The sequence below is a fragment of the Xyrauchen texanus genome, chromosome 26, assembly GCF_025860055.1.
Source record: "Xyrauchen texanus isolate HMW12.3.18 chromosome 26, RBS_HiC_50CHRs, whole genome shotgun sequence".
NCBI lineage: Eukaryota > Metazoa > Chordata > Actinopteri > Cypriniformes > Catostomidae > Xyrauchen > Xyrauchen texanus.
In genome coordinates, this window is record NC_068301.1 from 20,105,270 (window position 1) to 20,129,765 (window position 24,496).

The 24,496-nt window shown below is 43.1% G+C and overlaps 1 protein-coding gene across 1 annotated transcript in view; it reads left to right on the plus strand.

Annotated features, from left to right (window-relative positions):
* Positions 1–24,496, plus strand: part of LOC127620361 (adhesion G protein-coupled receptor B2-like) — a 449,688-nt gene that overhangs the window by 269,701 nt on the left and 155,491 nt on the right. The window contains exons 7-11 of the mRNA XM_052093573.1: positions 1,879–2,043; positions 4,952–5,053; positions 12,047–12,153; positions 14,954–15,148; positions 20,794–20,862. Of these exons, the coding sequence (XP_051949533.1) occupies positions 1,879–2,043; positions 4,952–5,053; positions 12,047–12,153; positions 14,954–15,148; positions 20,794–20,862 (638 nt within the window). The remainder of the gene's footprint in view (positions 1–1,878; positions 2,044–4,951; positions 5,054–12,046; positions 12,154–14,953; positions 15,149–20,793; positions 20,863–24,496) is intronic.

Genomic DNA, 24,496 nt, shown 5'->3' on the forward strand with positions numbered 1-24,496 from the left:
GGGCGGAGGCAGCGCGTCCAGCCGCACTGTAGGCCTTCGTGAAAAACGGGACCGGGGGGATGCGAGGCCGCGAACGGCGCGCTGCCCCCAGGAACCAATCATCCAACCGCGAAGGCTGTGGGGAGGACGGAGGGTTCCAGTCCAACCCCACGCTCGTGGCGGCCCGGGAAACATGTCGGACATCTGAGCGTCGGCCTCAGCCTGGGCCAGCTGGCCCAAAGGCGGCAGTCCAGGGGAGTCCTCGGCATCAGACACCGCACTCTCCGATGCAGCAGCGAGCTCATCTGCTTCGGACTCGGGAGGATAGACGGCCAGGCCGTGAGGTGAGCTGCTATCGCCGCGAGCTTGGACGGGGACCAGCGAGCGTGTCGGGGAACGGGAGGTTCGCGGGGGGCTACCCGGCGAAACCGCACCTGCTGCCGCCCCCAAATCTCCCCCAGCGCCAACCGCATCGTCCTCAATCCCGTGGGAAGAAGGAGCAATGCGGGGTGCAGCTGGGGTGGCTTGCCTTCTGTTGAAAGCAAGCCGCGACCGCAACGTGGTCATGGTCATGTTCTCGCAGTGAGAACATGAACCATCCACAAACGCCGCCTCGGTGTGATCGCGGCCCAAACACACGAGACAGCGCCTGTGGCCGTCTGAAGCAGAGAGGCTTCTACCGCATCCAGGAACGACACAGGGGCGGAAGGGCATCTTGAAAAGACGGCGTCCTGAAAAGGACGCTCAACGCCGCTGTCTTTGCTCTTTTAGAGAAATTTGATCTTTTAGGAAATTTGCTCTTTTAATACACAGTGTGTGTGTGTGTGTCTGCGCTGTCGAAGCGCTCAGGGGCAACAATGCACGCCGTGCAAAGTAGGAGAAAGCCGCTGTTGTGGGCCGTCAAATCAAACAGCAGGCAGATCGTCAGAGAAACAGGAACGTTCAGGCTTCTGTATTCTCGCAGCAGACTGCAAACAGACCATCGGCTCCGAAGAAATTTTCTGACTAAACTTCCGTATTTGCCCCGCTTAAATACCCGTATGCGGGGGCGGGCTATGCAAATACTGACTGCCAACTCTCATTGGCCCTTTTCAATAGGTCAGAGGTGAATATCGGCGCTCAAGAGAGACCCCTAGTGTCGCTTCTCCGACACAACGTGGAGAGAGCGACAGAAGGGGAACTTTGTTTGCCTTTATGGCAACAGTAACTCATCAATTGAAAAAGAAGAGCATATATTCAGACACACAGTGTTGTCAAGCACACTTTCTGAATTTTAGCAAACCGATTTTGGTGCCTGAATCATAGTGATGGAGCAATACCCTACAGTAGGAAAAGTTTGGGAATTGCATACTTGTCTTGACTCATTTGTACATTTTGACTCCAGCTTGTCTATCTCCCCTGTTGTTGCTCCACAACAGCCTTGTGGTCTTGGGATAACTCATACATAATGTTAATGAAATGCACACTGTTTAAAAGCAACATTTTAACAAGCATAAACAAAAAACTGTGCCCATGTCGATTATGGTTTACAAAATATAGTTCTTATGTCAAAAATAATAATAATCTGGGTTAAAATGTTGGCATCCAACCATGTAGAATCTTGTTTATAGCTTCAAGATGCAAAAACATTGCTGTGATTATAAATATGTTAATCATTACACGTTTCGAAGTGACTCCTGTATTCCATACACAAGGAAGACTCCTTTTGGGTATTCACTCTTGCAAATAAATCTGGTTGTCAGTCTAAAACTTTGTAGTATGTTTATGGCTAATGATGCATTTGGTCTCACTGGTTGGGCATGCCTTGAGAAGTGCACTAGCTGTTGTCCTCCTCATAATTTCCCTATTAACTCTCATTCCTTATTTTGCTCCCATCTCCATTCCTCCTCCTCTGTGCAGGTGGAGGGAACTGGGGTGCATGGAATCACTGGAGCCTGTGCTCCAAGACCTGTGACTCTGGTTGGCAGCGGCGCTTCCGTATGTGTGAGGGTACTGGAATCCAGGGTTACCCCTGTGATGGGTCCGGAGAGGAAGTACGTGCTTGCAATGAAAAGAAGTGCCCAGGTGTGTTTCCAATGCGAGTGCTGAAGTCATGTTATGTGTTTTGTTTAATTTATTTATTACTTAAAATTTTTATGTCATCATCTTTCTTAGTTTTCTCTTTTGTTCAACTCTGCTTTACTTTATTGACAGATCATTTTAATTAATATGTCTCAGGTGATCCAATCCCAAGTTGACAGAGTTAAATACAGGTGTTAACAGGGTCAAACATGTTTTGTGATCCAATTATGTATACCATATTCAGAGGTCAGAAATGCAGGGGACCAAATTGATTTGTCCATCCTGATGCATCTCGGATGATATCAAAGGATTGCCTACTCACCTGTCAATCAGCCTTTAAACTAAAAACAGTGGTTTTATAATTTTAAAAGAAAACAGCCCCTTAAACAAATTTTAATGGCTATTTATATCATACAAGAGTAAAACCGTTAATCTAACAGTTACTTAACACTGCAAGCATTCCTTTTCTTGCTGTTTTAAATAGCCAACCTTTTTTCCCTTTTTTTTCTTGAATGGTTAAATGCTCCATTCCGCCATCATTATTGCCTAGTGATTTTTGCATAGCATCCCATCTGCAGCTTTTGCTGAAAGTGCCTATAACTTTGTTTCCATTCCACATCTGTAAACTCTTTTAAGGACAACACTCACCCACCTGTCTTTATGTCGTACTCATATCTAGAGATGCCTGCGATTATATTCGAGGAGAATTGGACAAGTTATTAGGCACTGCTTCTAATTCTTATTTTGCCATGTAGAGTGAGTAACATAAGAAGAAAGCTTTTCTGGCATATTTTTTTAGATATCTCATCAAAGCAAAAATGCCAATTAAGGTTTTCGTTGCCATTCTCACTTTCTCAGCCTTTCTCCGCTTCTTCAGAACGCAACGACTGATGCTCTTCGAATGCACAGACGTTTTGTTCAAAATACATGTAATGCACATCTAAATGAATATTTGTGTTGGACTTTAAAGTTTAGGGGACATATAAACAATACATTTAGAATCTGCAATCGGATTGAATTTTTAGGATTGACGAAAAATAGTGAATGTAAACATTGCCAGTGTGCAAGCAGTACACTCTGTAAACACAATCAGCACTGTGATCAATAGCGATAAATACATAAATTAGTACCAAAAAAAACAGCAGGTGCGATGGAGTGATATATACCATGGAGAGTAGACAGTGAACATTTAAATATACATTAGTCAAGGTAGATGCCATATTACATTTTTCATGAATACAAACAATGCTGTGAATGTTAGAAATAGTCCATACATTAGGTTGTCCAGCCTTAAGTTCCTGTGTCCAGCCTCATTTTACAAAATGTTTTTTCCAGAGTTTTCTTTTTTCAACAATTGTTTGGAAACATATTTTTAATGTTTAGTTGGCTAAACGATTGACACCAAAGAACATCAACACCCATTATATATAGTCTCTATATCTTTACCTCAGAGTCTCATTTTAATATTAATATGCCATCTAACCTGACGTAGGTCCAAAATAAAAATATTAAATTGCACAAATAATATCTTCATGCCAATCTGTTTTGTCTGACCACTTGTGATAAGATCCCCTGAGATGGATGTAAATACCAGCTGTAAACAAAGCCTCCGTCTCTGTTTCTCTCTCCCTTCCTGCTTTACTCAGTTGTTATCTACACTATTTAGCATCTTCTTTTTCCTTTCAATCAGTCTTTATGCATGAGGGCCTCCTTCTATCTCACTCTCTCTGTCTTTATTTAACAGTCTTTCTACATGCCTTTGTTTCCATTCCTCCTTTCCTCTCTCTTTCAATCTAGAGCGGTCATTCTTGGCAGAAGGGAATTGTTCAAAGTGCTGCTCCTTGTGATTTGTCAGCATGTCAAGCACAGCAGCAAACAGCAGATTTTAATAAGCATGTCCTTGACTTTAGCTTTGGGAGGCTATAGCTTAAATAAATGTCAGACTTTGCTGCAAAGCTTATTTTTATTTTGCACAAGGCTTTGATAGCACCACGATATTGAGGACAAAATTTTTGTCTGATAACTTTGTAGGGCTTTATTATGTTGGAATGAGAATGGGAGGGTTCTGTTATTTTTTCTGGCTGTCTTTCAACCCAGTCCTCTTCTATATCTACCCCTGGGTTGAGCTATTAAATGAGAGCTGGAGAGAGATGTGTGCCATTGCAGTCATTGATCTTCACAGAGTTTGCTTGTGTGGCAGTGGGTACAACTGGAATAGATGTCATATTTAAAGTTTAGGCTACTGTTTAAACATACCTTCTAGTCTTTGTCAGCTGGTTAATCTTAAAGATGATGTGTGTTATTTATTTTTTTCATTTTAATTAAAAACTTTCTCCAATCCCAGCTTATTATGCAGAGATGACTAGAAGTAAACCTTTTGTAAGTTGATTTATCCAAAAACTGTAAACACTATACAGTAGCTTTGTAGCAGTATTAAAACCTGTATATGTTTGTATAGCATGAGTTTGGGGCAGGACTATCTGTTTGTTCTGCCAAAGGCATACAGAGTGAGTATTTAGAATTGAGTAGGACAACTATATTTATTTTTACATTTCCATTTGGTGTTTCCACTAAAATTCCACTAGTGTCGAAAAATTACACACTTTAGCTTTAAAGACTCAATGAACTCTCTTGACGAGTGACATTTTCTTTCTTGTTTGGAAGCATTTCCTGTTAAGGATTTTTTATTTACTCGTTTTTATTTTTTTATAGTCAACAGGCTTAAATTACATCACAACCATTGACCATGCTTTTCTACTTGCTAGTCAGTTTCTAGCCTTTCCATTCTAGAAGGCATTTGATCTGACTGATATCTGTGAGTTCTGATATGTTATCCCCGAAGATAAAGACTAAAACCTAAATCTGGCTATGCACACCTCTCTTCTCACTTTTGGTTGCATACTGTCTGCAGCGCCTCATGAAATCTGCAAAGATGAGTACCAAGTATCCATGACGTGGAAGAGAGCCTCAGTTGGAGAGACTGTGTACAATAAGTGTCCATCAAATGCCACTGGTAAGTCACTGCAGCATTTACACATATTACTCACTGTAGGGGTATTCAATGGAAAGGAGGAGGCGAGAACCGGCTTTTCAATATAAATAATATTTTAATGAGAAACTTAAAAGACAGCATAAACACACACGACGGACATGTCCGCTAACGATCTCTCTCTCCCGCACGGCCCCCTGCAGTCAGCCTTTAACCCTCACAGATGCATAATTAGCCTAATACGGGACCGGGTGCGACCCGGCCCCGCCCTCCACCCTGCCACACTCACAAAGGGACTTATTCACTAACTCTTCATACACACATATTTGTGCATAAAACTTGTACGAGATAGTTGTCATGCAAAAATCATGTTTCATCAATAATTTTGCACTTTATTTCAGAATTTAAGATAACATTTTAAACCAACTCAAACCACACATATGCAAAAATCATCAAAAATATATATTTTTATTTATATATGTATTTACTTATTTATATTTGGGGGGATCTCTGCATTGGTGGCATTTTTCTCTCAACGTTTGGACCTTTACATGAAATGTTGTGTGGAAAGCCCTTATATATGGATATGATTTGGGTATGTATAAGGCTAATTGTTGGTTTGGTATTAGAATGTTTGCAGGTTGAATCCTTGTAAGGGTTGATCATTGACCTACCCTTGTGTAAAGCACTTAACTCCACATTGCTTAAGTGTAACTGTCCCTTTAAAAAGAGTTATGCATGTTGCTGTGGATAACAGTGTCAGTTTAATGACAAATTTGAAGTAAATTAATGCTGTTCAAGAAAATGTTATGGTCTGAGCTTGATTAGCTTCAGAGTATACTGGTTAGCCTACATCATGTACATTTCTGAAAGTACAATCTAATCTTGTTTTAAATACAGCCAAAGACGTCATTTCTAATGCAATCTGTAATACATTTGTTTCTTCTCTCACCGTGAAATACGGCTTTATTAAAAGATTTTATGATCAGTTAAACCACATTATAAAATCCATCAGAGATGTAATCACTAATTTTCTAAATCTAAAATCCGGCTTGTGATCCCACTTAAAATAAGTTGGTTTCCATGCAATTAATCTGCATTCAGTTTTAAGCCCGTAGGGGTGAATTAGTGATGTCTGAGAGGAAACTTAATAAAGATGTTTACTGCCAAATATGTGCCGCCACAGAGAGTTAATATAGCAGTGCAATTATATTAAAAGACCCAATCAACACTGTTTCTGTTCGACTGAATGGCAGTAGTCTACATGAATCTATAGTCAGTTGTTTCCTAAGAGCTTATATTGGGTGCAAGGGGGTTGTGCAACTTTGTGACATGAGAAGAGATGTTTGAGTGCATTTTCTAGTGATGATGGCAGCAGTAATTCATTAATTGATGATCAAATGATGGAGAAAAGCATTATAACTGGGCATATATCCAGATGCACAGTGCAGTTATGTGCAGTTTTGGCATTTTAAAGAGCTAATTCAGGTGTCTGGATCGCAGAGCTGGAGTGTGCTTGCATATTACCAAATTTGCATAATTCATACAGAGAATTGGGTGTTAAAACAATGCAGAGAGTGTATGCAAGCAAACGTCTTGGGTTATGACTATAACCCTTGTTCCCTGAGAAGGGAACGAGACACTGCGTCGTTGAAAACGACTCTTTGGGGAACGCTCCTTAGCGTGCGCCTCTGAAGTATGAATGAAACTATTCCAATCTTGATTGGTGTTGCGTCATGACGTAACATGTGACGGCATAACCGGATGCATAAAAGTGACGCCGGCACACACACACATTAGCCTAGCGATGAAGCAAGCCGCTCTCAGGCCTTGAGGGGCGTGGCAGGACGACGCAGTGTCTCGTTCCCTTCTCAGGGAACAAGGGTTATAGTCATAACCCGAGACGTTCCCTTCCGAGGGAACTCGCACTGCGTCGTTGAAAACGACTCTTTGGGGAACGATTGCCCACTAGGCCACACACCGAAAAAAGGCCTGCCCTAGGGTGAAACTGAACTCAGGCACTCAGCTAGGACGAGAGCACATGTGCGCCAGGCGTACTAGGGAGGTGCAGACTATAAAACCTGATGAAAGTGTGCGGGGTAGCCCAACCGGCTGCCTCACAGATCTCCTGGAGGGGTACTCCCGATAAGAGAGCCCTAGAGGACGCCATGCCTCTAGTTGAATGAGCCCTGACGGCCAAAGGTGAAGGCAAATTGCGCACCTTGTAGGCCGAGATAATAGCCTGAACAATCCAATTACTAATGGTTTGTTTCGAGGCAGGGAGCCCCTTCCTAGGTGACCCAAAACACACTAACAGTTGGTCCGACCTCCTCCAGGAAGAGGGCCTCTCGAGGTAAACACTCAAAGCTCTGACAGGGCAGAGCAAATGGAGCCTCTCTTCTTCTGCCGACACATGAGGTGGAGGATGAAATGCCTGCAGGACCGTAGACCGTGCCATGTTAGACGGCACCTTAGGCACATAGCCAGGTCTCGGGTGCAAAATGGCTTTAACTCCGCCAGGGGCAAACTCCAAGCAAGCTGGCGTCACTGCCAGGGCTTGAAGATCACCCACCCTCTTTAGAGAGGTAATAGCTAAGAGAAAAGCCATCTTGAACGTCAGGTCCTTGGGCTGAAGCCGACTGAAGGGGTTCGAAGGGGGCCAGGGATAACCCTTCGAGAACCACCGCCAGGTCCCAGGCAGGAACCCTGGACCTGGTTGCCGGTCTCATCCTCCATGTACCACGGAGAAAACGAATGACCAGCTGGTGCCTCCCCAGACGCCCATCACTCAGTGGTGCATGGAACGCCGAAATGGCAGCCACGTACACCTTAAGTGTGGAAGGGAGAGACCACAGAGAAACGATCTTGAAGAAACTCCAGAACTGAAGCCACCGGGCAGTTAACTGGATCTAATTCATGTTCTCTACACCAAGTGGAGAACACATTCCACTTGAGGCCATATAATCTCCTAGTAGACGGAGCCCTAGAGTTAAGTATGGTTTCAACCACCCCCGCTGATAGAACAGCATTTAGGTACTGAACCCCCTCAGGGGCCAGACCCACAGTTTCCACAGCTCTGGACGAGGGTGGAAGACTGTGCCCCCTGCCTGAGACAACAGATCCCTCCTCAGAGGAATCTGCCATGGCGGAGCTATCAGGAGTGAAATTATGTCTGAGAACCATACTCGGGCCGGCCACATCGGGGCAAACAGAAGAAGACTGATGCCCTCTTGGCGGACCCTTTCCAGGACTCCCGGGAGCAGAGCGATCGGGGGAAATGCGTACAGGCGAAGCCTCGGCCAAGACTGTACCATGGCTTCCAACCCCAGTGGGGCTGGATGTGAGAGGGAGAACCAAAGTGGACAGTGGGACGTCTCTCGAGACGTGAATAGATCCACTTCCGATGGTCCAAATTTGTCCCACATCAACTTCACCACCTCTGGATGAAGTCTCCATTCCCCGGGCCTCAGCCCCTGCCTCGACAGGATGTCTGCTCCCTGATTCTGAACCCCCGGAATATATATTGCTCTGATAGACAGTATTTTCCCTTGGGACCAAAGAATTATCTGATGCGCCAGTCTGCACAGAGGGCGCGATCTGAGTCCCCCTTGTCGGTTCAGATAAGCTACCACTGATGTATTGTCCGAACGTACTAGGACATGGTAACCTTTGATGTCTGGAAGGAAGCTCCTCAGAGCCCTGAACACAGCCAACATCTCTAGAAAGTTTATGTGCCAAGAATGATGATGGTCCTGCCACAGACCCCTGGCAAAGCGGCCGTCCATGACCGCGCCCCAGCCAGTGATGGAGGCGTCTGTTGAAATGGTTTTCCGGCGACATGACGCTCCCAACACTGGCCCTTGGGACAGGAACCAAGGTTTCTTCCATATTAGCAGAGAACGAAGGCACCTGCGCGTTACTCTGATTATACGAAATGGATTCCCCTTAGGGGAAAACCCCTTGGTTTTCAGCCACCACTGGAGGGGCCTCATGTGTAGAAGGCCCAAAGGTACAATGTTGGATGCCGCTGCCATGAGGCCCAGCAGTCTTTGAAATTGCTTTACAGTGATGGCCTGACCTAGCTTTAACCCGGCCACCATCGCCATAAGGGACTCGATACGTGCAGGAGACATGCGTGCCTGCATCGTAACCGAGTTCCACACAACACCCAGAAACGTTGTGCACTGGGATGGTTGTAACACACTCTTTTTTGTGTTGAGTCTCAACCCCAAACTTCGAATGTGGCCAAGAACGACATCTCGATGCTGAACTGCCATTTCTCGAGACTGGGCCAGAATGAGCCAGTCGTCGATATAATTCAGTATATGGATGCCCTGAAGTCTCAGTGGAGCAAGAGCTGCATCCATACATTTGGTGAATGTCCGGGGAGATAGTGCTAGGCCGAACGGAAGAACCCGATATTGGTAAGCTTCGCCCCCGAAAGCGAACCTCAGGAACCTCCTGTGACATGGAAGGATGGATACATGAAAATAGGAGTCTTTTAGATCTATCGTGACAAACCAGTCCTCGGATCTGATCTGACTCACGATGACAGGAATAGTAAGCATTTTGAACCTGAACCTCCTCAGAGACCGGTTCAAAACTCTGAGATCTAAAATCGGCCTCAACCCCCCATCCTTTTTTGGAACTATAAAGTACCGGCTGTAAAAACCGGACTCCCTGTCTGAATGAGGAACACATTCTATGGCCTCCTTCAGCAGCAGAGATTGCACTTCTTGTTCCATCACCTGAGCCTGCCCCGGAACCACTGTAGTCTGCACCACCCCAGAGAATTTGGGGGGGCGGTGCCCGAACTGCAGTCTGGTGCAGTTTCGGTGCCCGAAAATCAGTCATAGCTGATTTTATTATATGCAGGACCCATGCAGATATGTTGGGAAGATGATTCCATGCCTCTACAAAATCTACTAAGGGAACCAGCCTCTCGAGGCTGGTCTCAGGTGTTTTTCGATACAGTTCTTGTGACCACAATTGATGTGTGTTTTTTAATCTTTTGACGCAATCTTTTGAAAATTGGTGTGGCCCGAAGCGTCAGAGACGGCGGGAAACCGACACCGATTTCCTGAGGGCTCCGCTGCGAGAACAACCTCGGTTGCTCTGCAGCGGGGGCAGCCCTCCGAGGTTCTACCACCCCGGTTAGGACCTCTTCCCCGAAGCCCTCCTAGCCTTAAGGACGTCCCTCAGGTCAGCCCCCTGGCTGGAGGGCTTCCGCTGGGAGCGTTTCCTCTGTTGCCAAGGATTTTAAGGGAAGATGCCGACTCAGGAGAGAGGTAACCGGCTAAAGCCTCCTCCACACCAGGCATCTTCCCATAGCCCATATCCCGTGCCCCTAAAACATAGCTGTAATCGACCACACTGGGGGTGGAGACACGGGACGAATGTGGTTTATCCCACGATCTCGAGATCTCTTTGTGGAGATCGGGAAAAAACGGCAAACCCCGGCGCTGGGGTTGTGACGTGTGCTGCAGGAAACGCTCGTCTAATTTGCTTCCGACGTGCGTTCCCTGCTCATTTTGTAGCCAGCTTATGTTAAGTCTGGCCACAGCACGCGTCACAACCTGAACCAGCTCCTCATAAGCCTGGCCGAAACCCGGCGTGCTTGGCTCACGGTCGTCCACATCAATGCTGAGCATTTCCACTTCCTCGGAAGCAGAGAGCTCGAGCATTGGGACCTGATCGTGGGCAGAAGAAGCCGTGACGCGGGCTTCTGCACCACTCACAGTAGGCTCGGGATCCTCAAACGAAGAATGAGAAAGTGCCGGAGCAGTCTCATTCTCATCTGCAAGATCCCGCTGTGAACCCCACGATCTCAATCGCCGCGCTGCCTCAACAGACGCGGGACCAGAACCGTGGGGAACGCGAGCCTGACCGTGCTCATCAAAGCACGCCAACCGGAGCGCAGCACTCTCAGGGGTAGTGCTTCACAGCTTTCACAGGCAGATCCCTCGAGAGCTGCCTGTGCGTGCTGCGCTCCCAAACAGTTCACACACAAATCGTGCGTGTCCCTACCCGTAATAAAACGAGGGCAGGGGTGCACGCACTTCTTGAACTGTTCGGTGGCCATAATTCTTTTAAATAGGACAAACAACACCAAATAAGACAAACAATATACATAGAGCGCTTGCTGAAGAGCGAAAGCTAATGTGTGTGTGTGCCGGCGTCACTTTTATGCATACGGTTATGCCGTCACGTTACCTCATGACGCAACACCAATCAAGATTGGAATAGTTTCATTCATACTTCAGAGGCGCACGCTAAGGAGCGTTCCCCAAAGAGTCGTTCTCAACGACGCAGTGCGAGTTCCCTCGGAAGGGAACAACGCTATCAGCAGACGCAATCCATTCTTAGAAAATGTTCCTCTCGGTGTTGTCATATTTCTTATCTGGTTGGTTCTGAGTTTCTAAACCTTCCCAGCCCAGTAGACGAGTTTTGTGGGTTATTTATGTGCTGTGAGTGCACTGTGCAATAATTCTCACATACTAGTGGAGAAAGACACCCAAGGCACTCAAAAAAGAAAGACCTAATAAATGATGTCTTTGAAGTGGGAGCGTAGAGCAAAGTGTTGAATAAGGTAAAGACGTGCTCTAATTTATATCAACTCTACATACCTGCCCAGGATGCACTTACATACACGCTGAGCCCTTAAGAAAAATAAATTCCTACAGAGAGCCTGTGTGTATTTTCAGCCATGTTTATATCTCAGCAAAATTATTGGGGTGAGGCAACGGTCAAATCTTATTGCTGATTATTTGAATGATGCAAGTGACAGTAACGTTAAGCAAAACTGTGTGTTTACAGAAGTGTAAAATTATATTCGAAACAGACATTATCCCAGACATTATCGTATGCCACATCTTAGTGAGGTCTTTTAAATAAATCAGTAAAAGAGTAAAAGAGTTGGTGCCGGTCAAACCTTGAAAACAGTTATTGCCCCTAACCAAAATTGATAATGATCTCTTTTTCTTGCCCCTCTCTCTCTCTCTCTCTCTCTCTCTGAAGGATCTGCTAGTCGTCATTGTTTGCTGGACGTTAATGGCGTTGCTTACTGGGGTCCTCCGAGCTTCGCCCGATGTGTCTCACTTGAATATAAATATTTACATTTATCTGTAAGTAACTCTTTATTTAAGACCCCATGAAATGGCTTGTTGTTGACATATCCCAATTGAGAGTTGGTGCTGGACATATCAAAGGACTCTTTGTAACCTTTAGTTTATATCCATGAACAGTGATTTGCTGCTTGCAAGTTGGTTGCAGATGGTATTAGAGGGAGGTAAATTCTCATTAAAGAAAGCATTTGATTGGACATTTTCTTTGGTCCATTTTCCGAGAAGTGAAAGACTATTTTAAATGGTTGTATGTTTACTTTTCAAAAGTACACCAGCATATAAATGGCTTCAAAGCTACAAAACCTGAATATACACAAAAATCCAATTTTGATTGCATGGGTTCTTTCAAGCTCGAAAATAAACAAACAGCCAGTTGCACATCTTTCATATTGATTATGTAGGCCATTTTCAGACCTGTGCATTTTGACAATGAATGATTGCTTTTAAACTGATTCAGCTGTTCCTGCCTTTATGTGCTCTTTCTAATTGCTCAACCATGATCTTTTGAAATTACAATGCAGAGTGTGTTTGCATTCAGCAAGTCAACCAAGGCTTGATGTGATGGGGTTGATTGTACTGTTAACCTGTCAACTAACCCCTCATTATAATCAGACAATGCTTAATTAGCTTTGATTGTCATTGTCTCTGGTGCCTCCTGTTCCTGCAGTACTGTCATTAAACAGTCAACAATTCATCTGCTGACATCCACCAGTAAACAAGTTCTCTGCTATTTATTTCTCTAATGGAGACATTGTTTTCTCTTTTTTATGGCTACAGCTTCCTTGACTGTAGATGGGAAGTAGATTAAAGTGCTTGTCGAAGCCTTTAAAATGTTTTCGATTTGCTACAGACCCAGATCAATGTTGTTTTAGCCCTAAAGCCTTTGTGTATTTCTGCACTTCATGTTTGACTTACCTTTAAATCTGGGCTGTCAATCGGTTACAATTTTTAATCAAATTAATTACACGTTGTCCTGATTAATTAATCGTGATTAATCACATTTAATCACATATACAAATATATGCTAAGAAAGCCCCTCATATAAAAATAATTCAATATGTAATGATGAAATAATTATACATAGTTATCTTTAAATATAAAAAATTAAATATATATATATATGTATTCAGATAATTAAAATGCATTACATTCCTGTAGCAGAAGAGTTAATCATTGATAAGACAATACAAAAAGCGGCTTTAGAATACAATGTATTGTTTACTACCATATTATTGAACATAAGTCAATCATTGGCATACAGTTCACAGCAATACATTTCACAAGTGAATTTGTCAATCAGTTCCAGATTTATTATGAGGGCTTGTTTAAGGATCCGTCAATTTCAACAAGCATCAGACATGCTTGTGTAGCGTCTCGGGTGCATTGTGTCATAAACATAAAATGTTTAGGTCACTGTGTCAAGTTAAATATAGTTAAATACTTAGAACACATCTTGAGATCACTTAGTTTGAATTTACGCTCCATCAAATGTTTTGAACGCAAGAACGTAACGAATGTCTGTTTTGTGCTGTCTGGTTGTTTTCTTCACTATAAACTGCACTTTGCCACACAGCTGAAATTTCAAGGTGGTACTACATGCATTTCTTAGGAATCTTCCTTATTACTGTCCGGGGGCAAAGCGATTAATTGCGTAAATGTTTTTAATGCGTTATTTTTTATAAAATTAATCGCACTGAATTAATGTGTTAAATCGATAGCCCTATATATATGTATATGTATATGCATATTTATTTTTTTTGTAAAATCTAATTCTATTAATGCATTTTATTAGGGCTGAGCAATATTGCCAATAATGTTATTGATATTTATCACAATATACTTTTCATACCATCAGTTGGGGAGGAAATGCATTCCACATGTTTTTTAGACCTCAATAATGAATGTAAACATAACTTGTTTGTTTACAAGTTAACTCCAGTGGATAAACTACATTTAAAGTATACTCAGTTTAGGATTTAATCCTACAAATTGTGTGTGTGACCCAGTGGCATAACTTCTTACTGGCCCCAGTTAAAGACCAGTTGGGCCCCCTCCATGGGGGGCCTCTGAAATTTTTCATTGCCCATCGGCTTTTCGCGGGTCCCCTCTCACCTGGGCCCTAGGGCGGCTCCCCATCCTCCCAGCCCTGTAGTTACACCCCTGGTGTGACCTCTTTTCTATGAAATTTTGCCAATTTCATCATCTTCAGCTGACATTTGACTCCTCTGTAAAACTTTCTTGTGACGCTCCACACTCCAGCTCTGTAGGTGGCGGTAATGCACTGTGAGCTGGATTGCCAACTGCCAAAAACATCATAAGAAGAAGAAAACTCAAAGGGCTTAAAGGGCTTAAACCCCTTTTTTAAAATAACCAATAGTCTCTAGTTTGTGTTACAGCAATTATATTAATGGTTACTTGATATTGCTAGTTTAAAATCAGTTTTAGAATTAGGGGGCAGGTCATTTTCATTCTAGAGAACTTTTGTTTGGAAAGCATAGGTGCATGCAAGATGTGTCATCAATATTTTTGTTGTTTTCCTGGAAGAGAAAGACTATGTTAAAAGTGTAAGTCAGTTAAGGGTTAATTGTGTCATCTTTTAGGAGTACACTAGCATAACAAATGCCTCAACTCTAACAGACATGAACTAAAAGCCTCAAAACTCTAATTTTGATTTTATGGGGTCTTTAATTTGGTAACTGGAGAATATCTCCACATGTTTATGTATTACAGCCAGGGTTTATCTGCATGCCAATGTGGAAATAATCAGAAGATGTATAACCAGGGTTTTTTTTCCCTGTAGTTGCGAGAACATCTTGCGAAGGGTCAGAGGACCCTGGCGGGGGAGGGCATGTCTCAGATCGTGAGGAGTCTCCTGGAGTTAATGTCCCGTAATAATTATTATAGCGGCGACCTCTTATTCTCTGTGGAGATTCTCCGAAATGTGACGGACACCTTCAAGCGAGCAACCTACATCCCAGCTCCTGACGACGTGCAGGTGTGTATTTGTACAGTATGTGTGGGTAACACTTTATAATAAGGTTATGTTCGTTAACATTAAGTAATGCATTATGTATCATCAACAATTTACAATATATTTTTTGCATAATTTATTCATCTTTGTTAAGGTAAGTTAATAAAATTACTATTTTTCATTGCTAGTTCATGTTAGTGCATTAACTAAGGTTAACAAATGCAACTTTTGATTTAAAAAATGTATTACTACAGTATATGTTGAAATTGACATTAACTACGTTATTGTAATGTTTTACTGTATGTGTGAATATGTGTATTTGAAGTCAGAAGTATACATTTATGACCTGATTGTTGACGCTTTGTTCTTTTTTTATGTTTTTCAATTTATAATTAAGTAGATATGCAGTGGGGTCTACAAGTTTGAGACCACTAGTACTTCTCTTTTGCAATTTTCTAATTTAAAAGAGTTTTTGCTCATTTTATTAATATTATAGTTTTTTTTAATTACAAATTAGCTTCAACATAACTATTTGAGTATTTAAATTTAACATTTTTACATGAATTTAAAAATGTCTTTGTATCTTGGTATGCCGCTTTTTGTATTTCATGACAGCATGCACTTGAGTTGGCATAAACTCCACAGGTTTGTGCAAACCTGATGATTCATATTATCTCAGCATGATTTGAGAATGTTCCAAAAAGCATCATTTGTGCTTCAATGAAAGCAAGGAAATCTGACATTTTGTAAAAGAGGTGTTACCGTGGTCAGAGAGCCCACTTACATGCACACCAATATGCTGATAACTCCCCAAAATCATCTTATTTCAAATTACGACAAAGCAAGAAACCTGAGACTTTGAAACATGAGACTTTAAGTTGTTATTCAAACCATGAAACACACAACACTTGCGTACATCGAATAAGCCGCTAAGAATGCCGGTAAAGGCTTTTATATATCCAACACAACCTCAGGGTAATGGGCAAAAATCTACCCCGTCAATCAGTTTATCCTTATGTAATTTTTGATCCTACACTGTTATAGAAAAGCCATTGTATGCATTCACATAACTACACACGTTGTCAGCTTTTTAAGCATAATCAGTGTAATAACGTGCATGTAAACATAAAACAAATAGTGATTAGTGAACAAAAATAGTGCAGAATCTTATACAATTCTAATTCATCTTATGTAATTTATATAAATGTTTATGTATGTATTGACTAATGCATTTATGTATGTATTTATTTTTACTTTTTCAAAATCCTTAAATTTTGTTTATTTCCAGGTGTTCTCAAAACTTTGGACACCATTGTGTATGACACATAAATGCCATTCCCCTTCTGTCACTCACTCAAAGTTGTGTCAATGTAGTGACACTAGTGACACAATGAGAATTGGCGAGTGGAATTTGCATGCCACTCTCCCGGACATTCGGGTATAAAAGGAGCTGGAATGAGGCCACTCGTTCAGATTTTTTCTTCGCAGCCGATCGGTTGTGTGTCAACAAGCTAAATCCTAATGCCGGTGCATTCACCTCTAAACAAAGAAGCATATGCTGTTGGATATGTTGGATATTCCAGTGGCTTTCTCTCCCTCTGCACGATCAAAGCGACAGCGCTAAGAGAATATATATGCTTAATAAGAGAGTGTATTTTCTCTATTAGAGCAAAACACATCGTTGTGAATACCTTTTTAAAGACACTTCTTTTTAAAGATCCCTTTCCATCTTTGTGTAGTTCCTGGATGCGGTTGTTATCTCTCCATCTCCGATGGCAATGGGCACTACTTCATGTGTCTGGGCAGTGATCATGTTGAGGCAGCGTTCAAGGATGTTCATGTTCTCATTGTGGGAACATGACCATGGCAACGCCATGGCAGGTGGTTGTGACAAGCTACGAGGATGGTCAAAAAGCCCCAACACCCCCAACCCCCCCCCCCCAATGTATATGGAGGGAGGTAAGTGCTTTGGGGTTCCCCTCAGCGCAGCCACCTCGAGACGAAGCGAAGCTACTCGATGTGGGATGCACCTCAGCCGTTTATGGCTTTGGGTCAACTGGGAAAAGAGCAAGCCTCACGAGTGAGTGTGTGCAGTCGGTGATAGCGCACCTTACAATGACTGTGCTCAGTTGGTGCTGAAATGTTCGCCGGTCCCACTGAAATGGTTTCAGAGGCTCATGGGGCATATGACGTCCTCTGCGATGGCTGTGCCGCTCTGCTCCAGCACTGGCTTCAGACATGAGTCACGAGATGGGCACGGCGCCAGGGCACACATCGGCGTGGCCATCATGCCGATCTGCCTCCACTTCTTCAGCCCTTACAGCAAGCATCCAGGTGTGTCTTGTTATGACACATGCCTCCAAGCTAGGCTAGGGTCCCATGTTCAACTTGCATGTAGCTGCTGGTTAGTGGACAGGACCGCAACTGTGTTGGCATATCAACAGCCTCATGTTGTTGGTGGTGCTGCTCGCCCTGCGGATGCTTTTGCCATTGATCTTGGGCAATCACGTGTTGGTCAGGCTGGACAACACAGTGACGGTGGTGTATATACAACCGCCAATGTGGCTTATGTCTGAGTTGCATGCCACCTTGCAGGTCACTGCGGGCCTCTCGCATCCCAAGCAGCCTCAACGCACAGCACACACATTTTCGCGGCAGGCGATGCTCAGTGGATGCCGCTTGTGTACAGTGCCTTTCCCCTCCATGAGGCAAAGACGTGCACTTCTTTCCCATGCAAGTTCACGATCCTGTGAACCCTGGATGCCTTCCTCCCTAACCCTATGGCTCACAAATTCATCAGAGGACTTCACAGCCAGACCCACTATGGGTACTAATATGCACAGTACTGAGATATGTGCTCCACAGGTGCCGACTACTCCGGTAACCCACTTTGATTTATTTTCATTCTCACTGTCGACAGACCTGCGTCTCCCTTGGCAGAGCTTTTTCTGCCCCGGTCGCTGTGTTTGTAGTCAGGACCTACCACATTCCATGTGCGGCAGATGAGCCCACTTGTAGTTTTGCCACATGTTACCTCTCCTTTAGGCAGGATGTGGTCTCCACGGGGGAGTTTCCCCCTGAAAGAATAGGAAAGGAAAAGAACCTCTTCCCCGATGCGTATAATGGCGTTAGATGGCCCCAGCTGGATCGAATTCTCTGTGGAGAGAAAACATAGAGAGAAATAGGCCGCGGCTGGTGTGGCCTGCTCCCATGCTAGTTATGTTGCTTCCCCTCTCAGTGGTGTGGGGAACTACATGACATCTTGTGGGGTGTTGGGGGAGGTTATGTGCATACGGATGCACCTGCTATTACGCATGCAGCAGCTTGCTTGCACCTGCATAGGCAGTTCACATAACTGTTCAGCTCTTGTGCTGTTTTTCTATAGGGACCCCTAGTGTCACTACATCGGCGGAACGTTGAGTGAGTGACAGAAGGTGAACGTCTCGGTTACTGTTGTAATTTTTCAAAATATAATTTCCCTGATGGAGGGAATGAGACATTGTGTCCCTCTTGCCATAATGCAGTACTATCCGCTGAAATGGCCAAGACCTTGTCTTGCTCCTCAGCACAAAACCTGAATGAATGGCCGCATTCCAGCTCTTTTTATTTCACTTTAAATTTCGCTTTAACCCTCTGGGGTCTGAGGGTATTTTGGGCCCTGGAGAAGTTTTGACATGCCTTGACATTTGTGCTTTTTTCAGTTGCTTAAAAACATATTATGGCTAAAGTCTGATAACACTGTATTCCGCACAAACTGGGCTCCAATAATATGTGAGCAACATGTGTGTGCATGTTTTTTTCTTTTTAGAAAATAATGTTTATGCGTGGTTTTTGAAAAAACTAAAATTTTAAGTCACTGAAATAAGGCCATATAACACATACTAAACATTTGTCCACAAGACTTTTGAGAACTGGATCTTGTAGCCTAGCATTTTTGCTACAAATTTATGTGAACAATATAGTAATTTAACTTTTGTAAGACAATTTTAGTGTTGAAAGGCAATATGCGAGGAGGCGTGAATGATCATGAATATGGATGGTAATTCACACCTGAGAGACAAAAGACTCTCCCCTGGGCTTATCAATGGGGGATAGAGAATGAATGTGAGGAGACTTAATGATCAAAATCAAGTTTTAAGTTAAAAGAAGAAATCTGACTATACATTTTCTTTACATACAGACTTTACTTAATTTTAGACCTACACTTCCATTTAAAAGACGTCTCTTCTGCTCACAAAGACTGGATTTATTTGATCCAAAATATAGAAACAACATTGATATTCTGAACTCTTTTTACAATTTAAAAGAACCATTTTCTATTTAAATATATTGTAAAAGGCAATTTATGATCGAAACTGAATTTTCAACATCATTACTACAGTCTTCAGTGTCACATGATCCTTCAGAAATCATTATAATATGCTGATTTTCTAATATGGGCATATTTAAAGTGCATTTTACTAATTTAAACGGAACACATATTTGCAAGCACAAGCTTTGTTGATGATAATGAGGCATTATAAACACTAGATAAAATAGAATCTAAACATTCATATTATTTTTATATCATATCATATTACATACCATATTTATATTATACAGCATACAATTTAAATACCTGCTTTAGCCAAAACAGCATTTCAATTTAACTAAAACTTGCTTATTAGGACATATTTCAAATGTCAATACTCTGAATCCTTTCTGGCAAGTCTGGACATAGTCTCACTATAAAATATGTACATGTTTATATAAAATAGCATGTCAAATAAAGAAAACTCAATGACTTACTTGTCCGAAATTGTATCCTCGCCTGGATCAAGTCTCTCTTCAAAATACAAACATTCATCGGAGTCCCGCTCTTCTTCTGAGGAAAATGTTAACTCTTCCTTAATATCCAGGAGTTTCATCGCATGTGTATCGTTACAAACACGCAGAAAAGTTGAGTTGTGTTGTGTTTACATTAAACCTCACCGTCGGGGGCATGTACATTTGCGTTGATTGTCTCAGCACATTAGCGTATGAATGGCGCACTCTGCTGGTGGGTGTGATCACATTACAGATAATTAAATAGGCTTTCAAACAGATTGCATTGCATGAGAATATTTGTTTTAAATTTGAATTGTTTTATTAAAAAGTAGAAAGCTGTCTTTAGACATATGTTTCATGTTTGTGTGATAAGTATTTGTGAGTTTTAGTTAATTTTAGTGACGTGTTTCTGAAATATGCTCGTGACCACAGAGACTGCTGAAAGCTTACCCTTTTTATTTTCTTTATTTTACAAAAGCACAAGATTTTGTTATTGTGAGTATACACAAATAAAAGTAGACCCTTTATAGTCTCTAATGATGTCTTACACGTATCTGTATACCCAAAAATGACGGAGTATTTTTAATCCACTGTAATGCCGAAAATATCCAGCAGGATGCGCCGACTCATTTGTCGACCCCAGAGTGTTAAATTCCACTCGCCAATTCTCATTAGCATTTTCTCAAAGACTGGAGGTGTTTTGGGCTCCTAAGAGCGACCCCTAGTGTCACTATATTGACACAACATCTCATTCCCTCCAACAGGGAACAACAGTAACTGAGACGTTTTGCTGAGGGTATTTACAATGTTCAAATACACTCTTCTGCCCGCACCTTTTTTTAAATTGTATGTCTCTTTTTCAGAAATTCTTCCAGATAGTCAGCTTAATGTTGGACATTGAAAACCTGGAGAAGTGGGAAGATGCTCATGAGGTAATACATTTGAAAATATATGACCAACAACAAAAACATTTACTTTTAATATTTTTGTATTTTAAATTTTTTTGTCATTAGACCAGTCCTGAGCCAAAGCCAGTACTGGTCTCCCATATTAATGAGACATCTAATCAGACTGACTTTGGACTTAATGAGAGGAGACTGTGACCAGTGTTGGGAATGAAATGTGGTATTAGGTCTGCCTGTTTGCATTAGACTGCTCCATTAGACCCTATTTGACTTTAGATGCTGTTGAGTTTCAAGCCAGGACACCTTTATATTGTAATAAACTTTCTTCAACTCAACCATACTTGAAGCTTTAATTTCACCCACTCACACCCTTAAGGCTGAACAAACTGCAAGTGTTCATATTCTGACTCACTCAAGAATATATACTTTTTTTTTTTCTAGTAATGGCATATAACTAAATTACAAGACAGTTATGCCTCAGAGATCACAGACTACAAATCGGGCGTACATCTTGTCAAAATTATAAAATACATTTACAAGCACATCACGTTCTGATCTTCGGAGGTGGAACGGCAAATGCTTCTGAGCTATTAGTGCCATTTTAAATGCAAATTTGTGATTTTTAAGTTTCTTCTTTTCCATTTCACGGCAGTGTGTGAATTTGATTCCACAGAGTCCTTGTTCTCCTATAACAAACCATGCAGCCAGTGCACAAGTTTAAGATGTAACTGGTCCAGTGTAAACATACTATGTTGCATCCTTACATACACTTTGGACACACCTAAATATTCTATTACTATTTTCATCATTTTGCAATAATAGTAAAGTCATACATTTTAGCTTCATAAAAGTAGCCACACATCTCTACACACTCTGGGCAGGAGTGTGGCAATGAGTTCCCTTGTTCCCTGTATATATGCATTTATACCAATGAGCCAAAACATTACGACCACCTGTCTAATATGCTGTTGGTCCTTGAGTGTCACAAATACAGTGCTGAACTGACAAGTCATGGAAATTACAAGACCCCTGAATGTTCCCTGTGGTATCTAGCACCAAGACATTAGCAGCAGATCCTTCAAGTCCTGTAAGTTGTGAGTTGGAGCCACCGTGGAGCCGCCGAGGATTGGTCAAGCATATACCACAGATGCTCAATCAGATTGAGATCTTGAGAATTTGGAGGCCAGGGCAACAAACCATGTTGGTTCCTCAAACCATTCTCAAACAATGTGTGCAGTGTGGCAGGGTGCATTATCCTGCTGAAAGAAGCCACTGCCATCAGGGAATACCATTGTCACGAAGGGGTTTATGTGATCTGCAACAATGTTTAGGTAGGTGGCATGTGTCAAATTGACGTCCACACGAGTGGTCATACCCAGGGTTTCCCAGAAGAGCATTGTCCAGAGTATCACACTCCCTCCACCATATTGTTGTCTTCCCACAGTGCATCCTGGTGCCATTTCTTCCCCAGGTAACGTACATGGCCGTCCACGTGATGTTAAATAAAACAGGTGTCATCAGAACAGGTGGCCTTCTTCCACTGCTCTAAGGTCCAGTTCCGACAGCGGTCATCATGGCCACTCTGAACGGTCTGTGGCTAGACAGCCCCATGCGCAGCAGGCTGTGATGCACTGTGTGTTGTGACAAATTCGTCCCGTAACCATCATTCAAATTTTCTGTGACTTGTGCCACAGTAGACCTTCTGTCAGTTCGGACCACATGGGATAGCCTTCATTCCTCTTGCACATCAATGAGCCTTGGGTGCCCAACACCCTGTTGCCAGTTTGTGGTTTGTCCCTCCTCGGACCACTGTCAGTAAGTACTCACTACTGCTGACCGGGAGCACCACACAAGCCTTGCCTTTTCAGAGATGCTCTGACCCAGTCGTCTGGCACAATTTGGTCCTTGTCAAAGTCGCTCAGGTCTTTACTCCTTTATTCAACATTTTGACTACGAGAACTCATTGTTCACTTACCATCTAATCTACCCAGACCTTGACATGTGGCCTTATTTGAAGATGATCAATGTTATTCTCTTCACCTGAGAGTGGTCATAATGTTTTTGCTCATCAGTGTATATTTGTTGATTAAACAAACATGTTTTAATTATTTTAGAATTAATCTTTAGATCAAAAGGTTTTAAAGATCAGGAGAAACATAAATTCAACCAAACTTTTGTCTGGTAGCATTTATAATTTTGTGTTGTGTAGATGTGCATATGTGTTTGCAGAGTCTTAAATGTTATGCTTAGAATTGACTTGCCTTAATAGGATATACTTGTATCAGTAATGGTTACTAATGGTCACATACCGTTTGAAGTTGGTGAGCCACATGCTTGTTATTTCAATTAAATATATGCGTATATATATACAGTAAGTGTATGTATGTGGGCACCAGGTGCTTAGCACAGCGTGACTGAGGCAAATTTTTGTTGTTAAAGCATCGTTAAGCTGGCACATCTTTGACACACCTCCTGCTCTCCCTGCTTAGTAAATAATCACCTTCTCCTCTAAGTCAGCTAAACTGTTCAGAATGTCCTTTAAATGTTCATCCTTTGTGTTAAGTGGATTTTCTGATCTTTAAGTGGTCATATTATGAAAACATAAGTAACTTTGAAAACTCAAAACTTTCTCAGTGAAAAAAAGACTTTCCCTTTCGAGAGGTCTCTCCTATTGCGTAAGTAGCTTACGCTATGGGAAAACTCCGTTTCTCGAGAAATATTGAAGTCTTTATGTAAAACTCATTGCAGCTGCACAGCAGACAACAATAAGCGAGGCAGCTCGGTCATTGGCTGTGCTGCGGCAACTTGCTCGAACCAATGACGGGGCGACTCTGAACACGCGACCAATGAGCACGCTTCGCGCCCGCGCGCTCAGAGCCCGCCAAGATGGGCGTGGCTAAGGCTATATATTAGACGCCCCGTCATGAGAGTTCGACGGTGAAAAGGATGACAGCCTTTCCATTGACGCTGTATCCGACGACTGGCCGGGCTCGGCCTTCGACCCCGCGCCGTCGACATTAGCGGACACGAGCAGGGGCACCAGCATGGACTCAGAGATCGTCCACATCATGTCTAAAGCCGTGGAAGACCTCGGGCTCGACTGGTCTTCTCCGGAAGAACCCGCCTGCAGCCGGCTGGACGAGTGGTTCCTGCAAGGGCGCCGGCAGGCCCCTCGACAGAGACCCTCCCCTTTCTTCCCCGAAGTTCACGACGAACTCACAAAGTCGTGGAAAGCCCCGCACTCTGCTCGCCTGAAGCCTTCTTTCTCTTCCTCGCTCTCCTCGGTGGACGGCGTGAGAGAAAGAGGCTACGAGGGAACCCCGCCCCTCGAGGAGGCTATGGCCAACCATCTGTGCCCACCCTCCACCGCTGGATGGAAAGCCAAAGCTTCTCATCCCTCGAAGCCCTGCCGATCTACCTCAGCTCTCGCCGGTCACGCATACGCCGCCGCCGGCCAAGCTGTGTCAGCACTTCATTCCATGGCTGTTCTGCAGGTCTATCAGGCCAAACTTCTCCGCACCATGGACGAGTCTGGACCTGAACCTGAGGCCTTCAAGGACCTGCTCAGCGCCACTGATGTAGCCCTGCGAGCCACAAAGGCCACCGCCCAATCCATCGGCCGGGCCATGGCTAACCTGACTGTCCTTGAGCGCCAGCTGTG